The sequence below is a fragment of the Bubalus kerabau genome, chromosome 4, assembly GCF_029407905.1.
Source record: "Bubalus kerabau isolate K-KA32 ecotype Philippines breed swamp buffalo chromosome 4, PCC_UOA_SB_1v2, whole genome shotgun sequence".
NCBI lineage: Eukaryota > Metazoa > Chordata > Mammalia > Artiodactyla > Bovidae > Bubalus > Bubalus kerabau.
In genome coordinates this window covers 105,367,186-105,382,853 of record NC_073627.1, presented here as the reverse complement: position 1 = coordinate 105,382,853, position 15,668 = coordinate 105,367,186, and the positions used below count along the sequence as shown (strand labels likewise).

Below are 15,668 nucleotides of genomic sequence, written 5' to 3'. Positions count from 1 at the left end.
TTTTTCTCTTATCCTGCATCTCATTTTTCCAAATGTGTTTGAGACCAAGGTGTAGCACATCCATTCACAAATGTTAACTCCTGGCTGAGGTCATTCACCAGTATTTTTTGTTCTTGAGGGTCCTGGGATGACATCTCTGGCCCAGAGAGAATCTCCCAACTGCTTTTCCAAGTCTTGGTTGGTGTTTGTATTCTCCTTTCAGTCAACAAATATCGGAATATAATTTGTGATACTCAACTTCAAGAACAAGCTTGATAGAAGGCTTTCATTTCTAAATACAGTAACTTATTCATTGTGCTTGTCACCTTTGATTGCTTTTAAATGACTCCTTATGGAGACTCTTTTATCTCTACCATTAAAAATCCATATCTGGTTAAAGGCTGAAAAATAGGAAGAATATTTCTTTCTGACTGCCTTGCATTCATTTGGGGTGGAGATGATTAGAGGCACAGTTAATTGATGGTAATATAAACCCTAAGATGGGAGCACATGGGTTCTTTTGCTACCCAACAGAGTGCTTTTGTGGCTGGTTTTTAAGCACAGACACATCTCCTTTATTTTTACATACAGAGCTTTCTTTGACATACAAGCCAAAATTTTACTTGAAGCAGCCTGAATACTAAGAGAGAGAGTATCTGGTTTTTCTGTTTGTTTGGTTAAAGCACTGAACATCACAGAGCATCCTTACAGAACAATGTATTTATGTTCCGTATAGAACAGCTGAACATAGCTAATTAAGTAGTAAGCACAACGTGCTTTTAATATTTGCTTAAAATATTTTGAATCCTTGGTGTTCTTAACCATTCTGGAGTCTCTAACACTTAAGTTTTGAAATCCGTATCAAAAAGGATAAAAAATACAGAGGCTTTTTTGTTTGTTTGCTTTAACTGCAATTTCAAAAATGTTTACGTGTATAGGTTTGCTCCAAAAATAATTTAAAATGGCTGATCAGAAATACATTCAATAATGTATGTACAAAATAGAGATCAAGGCAAAGGTTGGAATATGTAGGAAAATAAAAGCTAAAGATAAGGTTACTTATCTAATGTAACTTATAAATGTTTCATATAAGGTTACTTAGGGACTTCCCTGGTGGCTCAGATGATAAAGAATCTGCCTGCAATGTGGGAGACCTGGGTTCAATCTCTGGGTTGGGAAGACCCCTGGAGAAGGGCATGGCAACCCAATCTAGTATTATTGCCTGGAGAATCCCCATGGACAGAGGAGCCTGGCGGGCTAGTCCATGGGGTCGCAAAGAGTCAGACACGACTAAGCGACTAAGCACAGCACAGCACAGTGGGCATGAGAAGTATACCAGAATTTAAATGAAAACTCTACTACTGATTATAATTCACATCTCTTCATTTGCTCTAGCATTCTTAACTGTACGCAAATTAACTCTAAATTTTCACATACTAATTATTTGCACTTGCAAATTAACATATCTAGTTATATCCTTCCTGAAGGTTCCTGCCCTCTAGTCATTTTACTCCCAATTAGCATGTCATCCATCAGAGGTTGATGAAGAGAAAAAAGATGTGTGAGTCATCCCAACCCATTTTCTTTCTGGATTAATAGAAGGTAGTAGGGAGTGGCAGTTGATGGGAATAGGGTGGAGTAGGGCGACTGGGTGTTCTTGGAAGGTTTGGAAGAAGATAAAGAAGAAATACTTAAAATTTGTGATTTTTAGTTGTCAGAATCATCTCACAAGTAAGAGAGTTCATACTGACATCGTATTAAGGCAAGCTTTCAGATAATGCATACTGTTTATTAATATTGAACATTTCCCTACTATATTTAAAATAGATAACCAACCCACCATATAGCACAGGAAATTATACTCAGTGTTTTGTAATAACCTATAAGGGAAAGTAATCTGAAAAACATGTATAACTGAATCATTTTGCTGTGAAACTAACACATTGTAAATCAACTCTACTTCAATAAAAAGAGAAGAGTATTACTAAAATTTTATTAAAAGAATATGAGAAAATACAAACTGATATGTAAAGTATAAAATATATAAAATATCTATAGATAGACAATAAAAGTGGTGTGTAAAACAATTGTTATATTGGACTGGCTAAGATTGAACTTTTCTTTTTCCTTCTCATGGTATTCTTTGATGTTTTGTCATGATAATATAATTGCAGGGGAAGAAAGGAGATGAAAAAAGCTTTCACACGAATTTTACTTTTTACAGATTTACTCATTACCTTTTAAAATGCAATTTTGTTTTTTAAGTCTAATATTTGCCAACTCAAGGAAGATCATCAAAATTATTTTTCTTGCCACTAAAAATTGTATTTGGGGGATTTTGTTCATAGAAATGTATACAAAAAAAAAAATCTAATGTTGTTCCTTTCTTCTTCCCAATCATTGTTTTTCTTAGGGATTGTTACAGGAGTCTTGGTTCGAGAATACAGCAAGCTATCTAACCTGGAGAAATTCTACTTTTCCTTTCCTGGAGAAATTCTGATGAGAATGCTGAAACTCATCATTTTACCATTAATTGTATCCAGCATGATTACAGGTACCTTTAGAAAACTGATGTTCTCTGTGATTAAGGAGCCATCTAATCACCTGAGTTGTTCTTAAGGAAAAAATCAAAATGCATCTAATGTACCATACACACATGTATACCTCCCTTGGAAAGTACATATTTGCTTGAGTGAAATGCTTCATTATTCACAACGTGGCATTGCTTTGCCTGTAGCACTGCCAACCACATCTCAGATCTTTGTTTGACCAGCTGTAGAATGTCTCGTGAGGAAGGAAAAGAAAAGGGGGTATTTGGTCACTGCCGTGTCAGCCAGTGGGCTTCCCTGGTGGCTCACAGGGTAAAGCGTCTGCCTGCAATGCAGGAGACCAGGGTTCTATCCCTGGGTCGGGAAGATCCCCTGGAGAAGGAAATGGCACCCCACTCCAGTATTCTTGCCTGGTGAATCCCATGGACAGAGGAGCCTGGTGGGCTACAGTCCACAGGGTCGCAAAGAGTCGGACATGACTGAGCGACTTCACTTTCACTTTTCTTTCTTTCCTGTCAGCCAGCATCCTCAGGCAAAATGTGGTTATCAGTTTGGATCATGTTTTCTGTGGTTGACTCATTTGTTTCTCAGCTGCAGCCATCATGCCTCAACCCTTTCAGCCTGAAGGGTCCTCTGTTCCCTCTGCTCACTTACTTCCACTCCTCCACAGACCTCAGAACTTACTACATATGTGCCCTGGAAATCTGCCCAGGGACCAGTAGTCACATGTTGTGGGAAAGTTTTAATGATGGGCTGGTACCATATTTCAAAAGCCGGGTGTTTTTAAAACTGAACTTGGACACACTTGAATTTGGAAATGATTTTTCCCTTATGAATTGTTATGTTGCAGGGTATCTTTATAGAGCACACTCCCTTATGTAGGTAGAGATTAACTGGCTTTATAAAAACGTCATTTGTCTGGGTATGGTTAGCTCCTCTGTGGCTTCCATACTTTCCTGGCTTTTTCTCATTCTGGCAGTAGGTGAAATGCAGCAATTGCTAGCGTTGCCAACTTGAAAATCACAGTTTTATATAACCATGCAATTAGGGTTCTTGACATATCCTCTTCTAGAACATTTTTCTCTACTGCCACTAGAGATGTAGGACTGATCTCTGTAGAGTACTGGACATTGGCTGGGGAAGGATGGATGGGTGTCAGGGTCTGCTGCTTTCAGCAACTGCATTGCTTCAGCTGTAGATTTAGCCATTGAACTTTTGAAGTGCCAAACTCCAATCAGATCAGAGTCCATTGGAAGCCTAGTTCTTAAGTGGTCTTGGTGTTCTTGGCTTATTATAGACCTAAAGAGAACATAATTATGTTTTGAAATGCCCGGTTTCTTTTAGGGCCTGCAGCCAGAGGGCCAAATCAGCAGACCAGTCATTTGTACCATATAATGATTATTTGTTTAACTTCAAATTATTGGAGGCATTTAAAATTTGGAAGACTTCATGTAAACATCCATATTTCTGGCTTCTTCTGAAAAAAAACTAAGATCAGTAAACACTGGGGCCAGTTCCCCACACACCAGAGCTGAGAAACAGCTACTGTGTTTAGTTGGTGCAAATACATGTGAGACGCCACAGTTCTTGTCACTCCCTAGTGCCCGATACCTCGTCCACTTTACTCACTCATATTACCTGCCTTCTCGTGTGGAGATGGCTGTTCTAGAAACCCTCAGAATTTTCTCCATATCAAAGAGTTGTAATCTTTTCTTAGGGTCTTTTGAGAACATGATGAAAGCTTTGGACTCTCTCCCAAGAAAAATGTTCAAAGTTGTACATAGGTACTGTATTTTGCATGCAGTTGCACAAAGGCTCATAAACTACTTTGTGATTGATACTTACATCTATGGAGGAAGGTATGGAAAGTTGATCCAGATTAGGCAGCAAATCCAAAACCCATGCAGTAAGCCAGATTTCATAAGAAAAGGTAACAATATTGTGTGAATATACTAGTTGGATAATATTAGATGTTGAAAATATATACTTGGCATTGATAACAAGTAAGATTTTTGGGGTCCGTTTTGAGTGCTAGCTCAGCCTTGCAAATAATCTAGGAAAATAATTTGCATTCCACGTGCATAGCCCAGCTGCTTTTTGAATGTGTAGCACAGGTCTGGAAATTTTTACACTTTTCCCTCACCAAATCCCACAGTTAAACACTATCCATTCTTTTGACATAAAGTGATAAAATGGTCAAAGATTCAAAGGACATGAACAAAGCAGGAATGGGTACAATGATGATAATTTGTGTTTAAAGTTTTCAGATTAAAAGGAAAAAATAATAACAGTACTAAGGCAAGGTTATGGGAAAACAGGCTCAATCACTCTTTCAGTTACTGTATAATTGGAACAAATTTTCTGGGGGGAGGTTTGGAACATGTTCTGATCTTTCCACCTCACATTTCTATTCTGATGAATTTAACATAAATCATCAGAGATAGGTTCAAAGATTTAGGTACAAGGGTATTCATGGTAATATTTGTTTGTATAATGGTGATAAAGTATAAGCAATCTGAATATATGTTATACCCATAAGTTAGGATTCTATGCACCTATTAAAAACTTTGTTTTGGAAACATATTTAATGAAGATGGAAAATGTTCCTGTTTAATATAAAGTAGGAGGATAAAATAAATTAGATATTGTATATAATACAAATTTTATTAAAATTTATATACATTTTTAAAAGTTAGGACCAAAATCAAATGGCTAACAATGACTAGATTCAGTTAGTAAGAAAAAATGAGCACTGAGCTTTCTTTTATGTTTTCAAGGCAAACACACATTATTTTTGTGTTTTTTTGTTTTGTATTTTCTTTCTTCTTTTTTCCTTCCTTCCTTGCCCTCCCTTTATTTCCTTCCTTCCTTCTTCCCTTCATTCCTTACAGAAGAAGTAGGTGGGATGGATTCTGCTCTGTACCCTTCCAGCCTTGCCTCTGGTAGTCTCCCTGCCCTTCTGCTACCCAGCTCTGCCCCCTGCCCCTGAGCTCAGCATCACCTTTACCTGGTGTGTGGTCCTTTCCCCAAAGCCTGCAGTGATCCTCAGCCTCCCAACCCAGCACAGAGCCAGGAGGGTGAAGCAGAAGATGGCTGTGGAAAATATACAGGAAGAGCAGCTTTCAAGTTTCAAAAGCCTTTATAAATCCAGCAGATCAAGAGCTTATTTCATACATTTATCAGGACAAAGGAGAATACATGTTGGAAGCAGAGGAGAGCTGAGTGAGTGCCCTAAGAATACATAAATCAGTGGCAGAGAGACAGTAAAACCTGAGACAAATAATCTGTACTTATGCATAATCTTGCCAAATTAACAAAGTAACAAAACCTCTGCCATCAAAGCCTCTGCTGACATAAAACTACTTTATAGCTTTTTTTTTTAAACAGGGAGAATTCATGTGATAAGCCGTAACGTTAATCAAGGAAATTTGAATATAGACTGGTTATTAGGTGGTACCAAGAAATTTTTGAGGGACTTCCCCAGCAGTCTAGTGGTTAAGTCTCCGTGCTGCCAATAGAGGGGGCTCCGGTACGATCCCTGGTCTGGGAACTAATCTCACGTGCTGTGTGGTGGCAAAAATAAATAAATAAATGAAAGCTTTTAATTTAACAGAGAGCTTGTTATTCATAATACAAATAAATTTTTTTAAAAAGAGAAATTGTTGATAGTGCTGATAGTGGCATTTAATGATATAAGAAACTGATCTTTTTTTTAAAGTGTATAGGATTATGTAGGGATGGAAATGACATAATGTCTGGAATTTGCTTTAACACACACACACACACACAGAAGGCACAATGTACATCATCTCAAGGCATCTTTAGAGGCAGATCGTTTAGGCACTAGCAGAATCCTACCCTTAACTGATATCCTGAAGGATACACCCATGCCACACGCAGAATATCTGCACTTAGACCCCATGAGCATTAAGGTCTATAAGCTGTATTTGTATCCCACTGCCAGCGAAATGGCAGGGGAAATGGCTTGTGAACATGTCTGAGAAGTGTGGCTCTGGAAATCCTGGCCCAGGTCTTATTCAGCCAGTGAGTTTAAATTTAGGTCACATTTTCTTTAATACCCAGCATAGAAATGAAACGACTCCTTGCCTCCTGTTCCGAGAGATTCCCCAAACATCCCCACAGGAAGCTGTCTTACTCCCCTGATGCAGAAGCTGGAACGACAACAATCTGATCTCACCTTCAGGGGCTGAGGTTTTTCCGTTTGGGGTTTAACTAAGGCTTAGAGATAAACAGCATTTATTAAGGCTTAAATACAAATGGTATTTATCAGAATATATGTGTGAATAGGTTTCCCTACAAGCAAGAATCTGGAAGGCTTTTTGTAAAGGGCCAGATAAGTGAATATTCAAGACTTTTTGAGCCATATGGTCCCTGTCCAACTCTCCAACTGGGTATCACAGAAAGGCAGCAATAGACAGTATGTCAGTGATTGGGCCTGGGTGCACTGCCAATAAGACATTTATTTACAAAAAAAAAATAAAAAAAGAATAAGAGGCAAGCTGGCAGCTGAACTCTGGCAAAATAAAAGATAAAACTAGATTCTAACTCTCAAGATACAGTAATTGAGCTGGAATCTGAGTGACAAACCAATATCCAGAGAAAATGCTACTCATACCAAGCGGTGAGTGTAAATGCCCGGAAGAGACACTGAAGAATGGAGGATGGAGCAGAGAAAGTGACATCTCAAGGTATTTGGAGGCCCCCCTATTTTTAAATTCAGATTTCGCAGGTGACATCCTTGTGCTATTTAGGGTGGGGAGGGCATTTTTTTAAAATACGTATTCATTTACTCGTAAGTGGCTGTGTCCTGGGAAGCCATCCACAGCTCCAGTAGAAAGAATCATTCCATGTGCCTCCCTGAAACAGGTTCAGTTTAATTCAGCAAACACTGGTTAACCGCGTGGAAACAAGCTAATCCTGTGAGGGACTGATGTTTCCTCCAGCCACCTGGTCATGGACCTCAGTCTTCTGCTGGTCCGTGAGTCCCTTGTTGGCAAGAAGGTATAAGAGGTGAAGATGCGCATATCATTTGGCTGTACAGCTTGCTATTAGGTAGCTAAGAGCATCCACTATCTACTTCAGCTATGGGGGAAAGGTATGCTTGCTTTTTTTGAAACATTGGTTTTTGTTTGTTTGTTTATTTTTTAATATAGTTCAGTCTCTATGAAAACTGCCAATTCAAGATGATTATAAATTTAAAACTTCCTGCTGGAGCTTAAAATCATACAGGTTGAGAATGAACATCTTACCTCATTTGTAACGTCTAGAACCACTGCATTCTGCCTGCATTCCAAGAAACACATCCTTCATTGTTTCCCAACCTTGTTTGGGAACCAAGAAGATAAGATGGCCTAAACAACTCTGCACACACAAATTATACATTTCCCTAAGACCAGAAATTTTTGTTGCATTAGAACACAGCTATTGAAGCCAGAAGACTTATTATATTAATTGGTTTTCTACAGTGCCTTTTCTCCAAAGAAGGAATGATACATTGTGTACATAAGGAATGGAATTCCCATAATGAATGTGCCACTTATTGCCACCGTAACAGAGAGAAAAATGACAAGAGAGAAATATTCCCTGCTTCAGCCTCTGACATAGTGAAGCCCAGAGAATTCACCATGAATGAGCTTTCCTTCTTCCTAAACCAGTACTAGACTGGTTCACAGCTCTGTTCAACTGAGTTAACATGGTTTTGTTTCTTTAAAAAAAAAAGAAAAGAGTGAGCCTCATATAGTTTAGTCACTTTTCCACAATTGCCTCTCTTTGTCAACCTAATATAAAAGCAAGTACTTTCGCCATTTCTTTGGAACTTAATTCTTTATGATGGCTTCCGTGTCACATAAGACTTGTATTAAATAAATGTGTATATTTTTCTCCTGTTAAGAAAAAATTAGAAATCATGCAGGGATTCTAAGGAATCTCATAAGTTGAATACATGGATCTGGAAGACACTTGTTCATTCATTCATATCTTCAATGTCCCAGGCTGTATGCCTGACACACAAGACACAAAGAGATGTCCAGTTCTTCAAGAAAAGGAGACTACATTTGCAATGCTCTGTGATAAGTCTTTCTGGGAATGAGGACGCAGGAAGGGACATTGGGTGGAGTTTTGAAGAAGAGAGAGGAATCAGATGAAGTGGCAGGAATTCTAGGCAGAAGAAAATAGGAGAAGGCACAGAATCTTGGGAGAACAGTGAGACTTTGACTGGAAGGCTGCAAACCTGGGGAGGAAGCAAGGGAATGGAAGGTGAGGGCATGGCTTCATGGGGTTTGTGCGCCTTTCTGGGGATTCTGGACATAAGCTTGTAGGCACGGGGAAACAGGTTAGAGCAGTGACTCCCACCTATGCCATTCTCTCCAAGGAATGCCCTGAACAAGCTTTCAGTGGGGAAGTATTGTTTAAAAGAAAATTCAGTAAGACTCAAAGATGGTAAGGCAGAATTTATTCCAGATTGTCACAGTAGGTAGAGGGACCACTGCAATGGGACTTTGCAGTGGTGGAAAGAGAGTGGGTTCAGGTCCAAATGAATGCAACATGAGCCAATGGGAAATGATGGCCAGTGACCTGGGTAGCAGGATCAGTGGATGGAAAATTACTGTGAAGAAATGTCAAAGGTAAGGGGGATTCTGGCTAAATTGACCTAACAGGATTTTTGGTAAAGACAGCCCAGGGTAATCAGATACCACCTCTGCACTATGACATAGTATTATCATTTTCTGTAATATGTCATGCTGCATGGAAAGTGCTATTTTCTGTTTTCTCTGGGAAAGTAATGAACTTATTTTTAATCCTCATAGCAATCCAGTGAAAATAAGTAGGAACTTACTTCTATCTTTAGAGATGAGGAAACAGAAAGTTGGAGAGAGATTAAGCCAGTTTACCAAGATCACACAGATAAGGGCAGCACCTAGGACTGCCCTCCAGCACCCAGGGGTGATAGATAATGAGGAACCTGATTAGATATGGAGAGTGATCAGATATTGGGGGCCGGGGGCTCTGATCAAACTGACTTAGCAGAGTTCTTGCTAAAACTAGATTTTACTAGTTAGGCCTAGGAGGAAAAATTTTAATTTACTCTTTTGTCTGATACTATCAGAAGTTTCTAGACAGTCCCTACATTGGCATCAGAACCTACAGGGCCAATATTAGAATCAAGCCAAACCAAGTAAGTTCGCACAGTGCGTTCATTCTGGAAACGAAAACAATCGGAAAAGGCTTGTTCTGCCTTACGTGTTAAGTTCCCCAGCAAACAAGCAGCTTCAACCCAGAGACCCAAGCTACCAATTTTTTGAGATAAGAAGAAGCAAAGAGAGAGCGCAATAATAACTAGGTTGTGGTAGAAAGCTAGAAAAGTCTCTCTGAGCTGTTCGCTATCCCAGTGTCAAAGCACAGGCTTTGAAGAGAGTAGCTGAGCGCCTCAGATCCTCTGAGGCTTAATGTTTATTGAACAAGAAGCCTCCTATAAAAGCTCATTGGGTCTTATGAAGAATTGGTTCCAAATACAAATAGCACTGTCCTTTATGATATTTAAAAAAAAAAAAATGTTAAAACAGCTCTTGGGTTGCTGAAGAAACAGGAGACTCGCCCTCTGCTCCTTGACAGATGTTTTGAACATCAAATGTGGACCTGCTGACAAAGGCTGCGAGAGCCTTTAGTTCATTTTGCTGGGAACCAGTTTAATTTTATTAACTTCACAGAATAGTCTGGGAGGTGACAGAACCTATTGAAAGGGACTTCTTTGTAATTAATGTCTCTTAAGGAAAACTGATGTCATAGGGGAAGCATGCACAGAAACATATTTTTCAGGCTCTCCTCTGCCTTTTCTTTTTCCCTTTTAACATCCCAGGAGCGTTAATCCAGGCTGCCCTGGATCAACAGAGTGAGAGCATAGCCTGCCCTCATCCTTGTTTTTTCTGGGGAAGTAATGACCTTATTTTTTATTTTTTTAAATCCTCGTAGCAATCCAGTGAAAATACGTAGGAACTTACCTCTTTAGAAATGAGGGAAAAGGAAGTTGAAGGGAGATTAAGCCAGCTTTCCAAGATCACACAGATCATAAGGGCAACACCTGGGACTGACACAGAGTCCTGAGCTCCATTCTGGAACCTTCTGCTGCCTGAGGACCAGAGCCTGGGAAGAGTTGCCTGGAGCCCGGTAGCCATATGTAGATGATTTGGTTATTCTTTCAATCAACACATGTTCATGGAGTTCCCCCCATGTGCAGGCACTGGGTGAACACTGGTGACTCGGCAGATATCTGGGTCTCCTGCCCTCGGGGTGCTTACAGTCTAATGAGAAAGACAGACATTAAATAAGGAGTGCATTAGTAATAACTGTGAAATGTCATGTGAATAGGATGCCGAGTGAGGAGAGCCTGATTCAGCCTGGAGACTCAGGGAAGGCCTCTGAGGAAAAGACTTAAAAGCAGTCAAAAGAAGGGGAGAGTGAGACAGTCCAGCAGAGGGAATAGCCTAGGCAATGGCCTTGTTGTTGGAGGGAGCTCGGTCGGCTCTAGAAGAGGGCTGGTGGACCTGGCTGCAGGGCAGACAGGTGCCCTTCCCTCGGGGCCTTGTTAGCCTGGGTAAGGATTTCCTGTGTGAAATGGCCCGACTGATGTTTTAAAAAGATCTCCTTAGTGGCCATGTGATTATGGAAGGCGTGCAGGACAAAAGAGTTAACACTTGCAAAGTGCTTTCCATGTGCTCAGTGACACACTTCATTATTGATCATTTCATTCAGCAGTAACGGAGGCTATTGACTGAGTAAAATTTAAATTCTGCTTACTGTCCTAGGCGCGCTCTAGATATTGTTTCTAACCCTCAGAACAGCTGTTGTGTAAGATGCCATGGTTCACTTTGCTCCTCATAGTTACCCTTTAGGAGGCAGAGACATTTTAAATCTCCATTTTATAGATGGGGAAACAGTCTGGGAGGAGAAGGCTGGGATTTGAGCCTAGGGTGTCCCACCAAAGTCTGTGCTTGTCTCTCTCTATGCCATTGGCCTCTGCTGGTGACAGAGACAGGACTCATCTGGATAAGAGGATGCCTCAGTGCAACAATGAGTTGCTTGGATGATGTGTCCATTCACAATTGTGAAACATCATCAAATGCCAGACCAAAAAAAAAAAAAAAAAAAAAAACCTTCCAATAACAGAGTTAATTCTGATAACTTAATGGCAAGGTGGAGAGAGACTGTCACGAAATTTTGTTCTCTAGTGGGTGGTAGCTTAATCAGAGAGTTCTCAGAGGAGACTTTTACCCTCAAGTGTTTATTTTTAAAACATGCTATTGGTTAGCCCACGGCAACGTCTTCCTTTGCCGTGTTGTTATTAAAAAAATTCTAATAGATTGTTACTGCTTTGGTCAGGAGCCAGGACCCCATCTCATCCAAGCCTCCTCCAGAGGTGAAAAAACAAGTGTGGTTCCTTAAAGAGCTAGCAGGTGCCCCTGAGTTCCTGGGACTGCTTTGGAGTGTATCTGTCTCTAGGCCACAGCCCAGCCTCAAAACTATCCCTGGATTTAAAGGACAATCCTGGACGCAGTGGTAACTGGACTTGTTAAAGAAAAGAAATTCAATGATACTTGTCAATTTGGGAAGGCAGACCATATAGACAGTTGTAGGGACCACTGCAATGGGATTCTGCAGTGAAGGGGAGAGATTGGGCTCAACTCTGAACAGAGCATGAACAAGTGGGAATTTATAGTCGAGAATTAGGTGGGGGTTGGTGGATAGACAAGGGATTCTGGCTAAACCGACCCAACAAGATTCATGTTGAAGACAGGCCACAGTAAATCAGAAATCATCTGGGAGACGGTGGAGGATAAGGAACCTTTATCTTATATCAAGGGTAAGAGGTTTCTTGCTAAAATTATTTTGCAAAGAAGTACACAGATGGGCCTAAGAGAAGACTTGGAAGCCTGACTAAAATGTGGCCAAGGAAAGAATCTTTGTCAGAATCCTGCTCATCTTTCTCTGCTCAGTTCAGATGCTCACTGCAGCAAGTTGCTCCTGGTCACCTCAGCCTGGTGACACCTCTGGCTCCTCTGAAAGCCCATGGTACCTGTTCTCTGCACCAGTGCTTCACAGAGCATCCAGGTTTTAAAGTGGGTGGGAAAGATCCGGTTTTTTTCATTTCCAATCCACATGGATCAATAATTTTTGTAAACTATAATATAAATGAATTACTAGAAAAAGATATTAAAAAAAAAAACAGACAAAGCGCTAGCCCTGTTTTTTGTTATTACACTCAACAGATAAAATTACTGTTTAGTTGTTATAAATGTCTTTAAACGCCCTTTGATCTCTATGCAGATCCTGCCACACCAGCTTTGTGGTGTATTAGTGGACAGTCCTTTCTCATTTGTAAATTCCTTAAGGGCAGGTGTCAGTGCCCAGAAGAATTGAGTTGTAAGAGTGGGCTGTAAGGAAAGGTGGTCCTCTAGACCTCATCAGGCATAAGGTGTGGCCAGAAAGCAAGGAATCCGGGAGGGTCTTTAGAGTAAAACCCCAGGATAAAGCACAATGATGTTTCACTTGGTTGGGGCTAAGGTAGGCCCACCATCTGACCTCCCCACAGTGAATGAGGGGGGCATGTAGCTAGGTGTGACTAAGGAATTGCTTTTAAATTTTGTTTAATTTCAATTTAAATAGCCACATGTGGCTAATGGCTACCATACTGGACATCAACACAATCTCTAGGCCTCACCAGAGTGTCCAGCATTTCATGCGTGCTCAACAATGTTGAATAAACGAACTCAAGCTTAACTCCATTACAATAAACCAGGTAAACAATGAAGATAAACCAGATAAGCCATCATCTCCTGGTGTGCTTTTCCTTCCCCATGCTGACCATAGCGCTCTGAAGACTAAGGCTTATTCTTTTCTTTCTCATTTTAAAAGGTGTTTTAACGTCTAAAATTATTTTTAATTGTGGTCAGATATGTATAACATAAAATTTACCATTAAGCACATTCACATTGCTGCATAACCATCACCACCACCACGCATCTCCAGAACTCTTCATCTTACCAGCTGAAACTCTGCATCTATTAAATAGCTCCCCATTCTCCTTTGTCAAGGGGGTCATATTCTTAACCACTGTGTTATACTGACTTCATGCATGTGCTACAAAATTCTAGTCCAGCACTACCCAGGAGCTGTGATGATGGAAATGTTCTCTCTGTACGCTGTCCATTGCAGTAGCCACCAGCTGCGTGTCACAAGTGAGCACTTGACATGTGGCTGGTGTGACAGGAACTGATGGAGAGGAGCTGTCTTCAGAGTCCAAGGTCTGGATTAAGTTACCGTTCAGAGAACAACATCCACTGAGCTAGACCACACACTCTCAACTGGAGCAATGTGGCCTTAAGGCAGCAGAAGCAAGTTTTGGGGGGTGGGCGGCAAGTTTACTCTTCTCATGTAAAGAGCATATGCTGTGTGCTAAGTCACTTCAGTCGTGTCCGACTCTTTGTGACCTCATGGACTGGAGCCCACCAGGCTCCTCTGTCCATGGGATTCTCCAGGCAAGAATACTGCAGTGGGTTGCCATTTCCTTCTCCAATGTAAAAAGCATATATATATATACACACACACAAATATTTAGTATATGAACAGATGTACAGTTTGTGCTATTAAAATTTCATGGGGTGGCAATGAGCAAAAAAATATCTAAAACACCCTGGGAGGGGCAAGTCGGTTGGAGCACATAATAATGAGAAAAAAAAAGAGAAACACTAAAATGCTAAATGTGTTCTCACATGGAGGTCTGTTATGAGTGAAAAGCGTTCTTGTTTGCCACTCTGGGAACCATACCAAACTGCCCTGTGTGAGTGGTTTTTAGGGAGATTAACCTGCCAAGTTCCTAAATCTCTCACACAGGAGATCTTTGAAATGGGCTCACTTTGTAAGGAGCCATAAGAAGTGCAGTGGGCTTCCCAGGTGGCACAGTGGTAAAGAACCCACCTGCCAGTGCAGGCGGTGCAAGAGATGCGGGTTCAATCCCTGGGTCGGGAAGATCACCTGGAGAGAGAAATGATAACCCACTCCAGTATTCTTGCCTGGAAAATTCCATGGACAGAGAAGCCTGGCAGCCTGCAGTCCATGAGATCGCAGAGTCAGACATGACTGAGCACACATACACACATAAGAAGTGTAGCTTTTTCTGTCACGTGGAAACATTTAGTACAAAATTCACAAAGCACCTTACTTAATGCACTGAGGATCCAGAAAAGAATAAGCCTCAGTCTTCAGAGCGCTATGGTCAGCATGGGGAAGGAAAAGCACACCAGGAGATGATGGCTTATCTGGTTTATCTTCATCGTTTACCTGGTTTATGGTAATGGAGTTAAGCTTGAATCTGTTCATTCAACATTGTTGAGCACGCATGAAATGCTGGACACTCTGGTGAGGCCTAGAGATTGTGTCGATGTCCAGTATGGTAGCCATTAGCCACATGTGGCTGTTTAAATTGAAATTAAAATTTGAAAGCAGTTCCTTAGTCACAGTAGCCACATGTCAACTGCTCCCTAGCCCTCGGTAGCTGGTGACTACTCCAGTGGACAGCACAAGAACATTTCTATCACCGCAGGAAGGCCTACAGGGCAGCACTGGTCTAGAATTTAGTAGCACATGGATAGACCCAGTGTGACATACATAGTGGTTAAGATCTGGCCTTTGGGGGCCAAACCAGCTCCACTGCTCGGCAGCTGTAGGACCCTGGCGTGTTACTTAGCCTTTCCGAGCCACAGTTTTCTCTGTAAAATGGGAGTAATCATGCCGACCTGGTGGGGTTATAGTGAACGTCAAAGGAGATGACACAACCCTCAGTCATTGCTTACTACACAGTGTCTATTGTCATTTTCATTATAATAATCACCACTATCATTGTTATTACTGGCAACTGGGTGGCTAGACTATCCATCCAGACATTTTATATTCATGTTAAGTTCAGTAATGTTCCTGTTACAGAGGTTTTCAAATATTGGAATGTCTCCCTGCATAAGTTCCCTCCCTTTATGGCAACCACACCCTACCCCATCCTCAACATCCTCGAGATGTTGAGTCTGGATTTCGGTGCCGCCTTTGCCCTCAATCAGTGGTGGCTAGAAAGGT

At 40.9% G+C, this 15,668-nt stretch overlaps 1 protein-coding gene across 1 annotated transcript in view; it reads left to right on the top strand.

Annotated features, from left to right (window-relative positions):
• The window catches only part of SLC1A1 (solute carrier family 1 member 1), a 72,091-nt gene that overhangs the window by 32,410 nt on the left and 24,013 nt on the right, over nt 1–15,668 (top strand). The window contains exon 2 of the mRNA XM_055578184.1: nt 2,393–2,533. Coding sequence (XP_055434159.1) covers nt 2,393–2,533 — 141 coding nt within the window. The remainder of the gene's footprint in view (nt 1–2,392; nt 2,534–15,668) is intronic.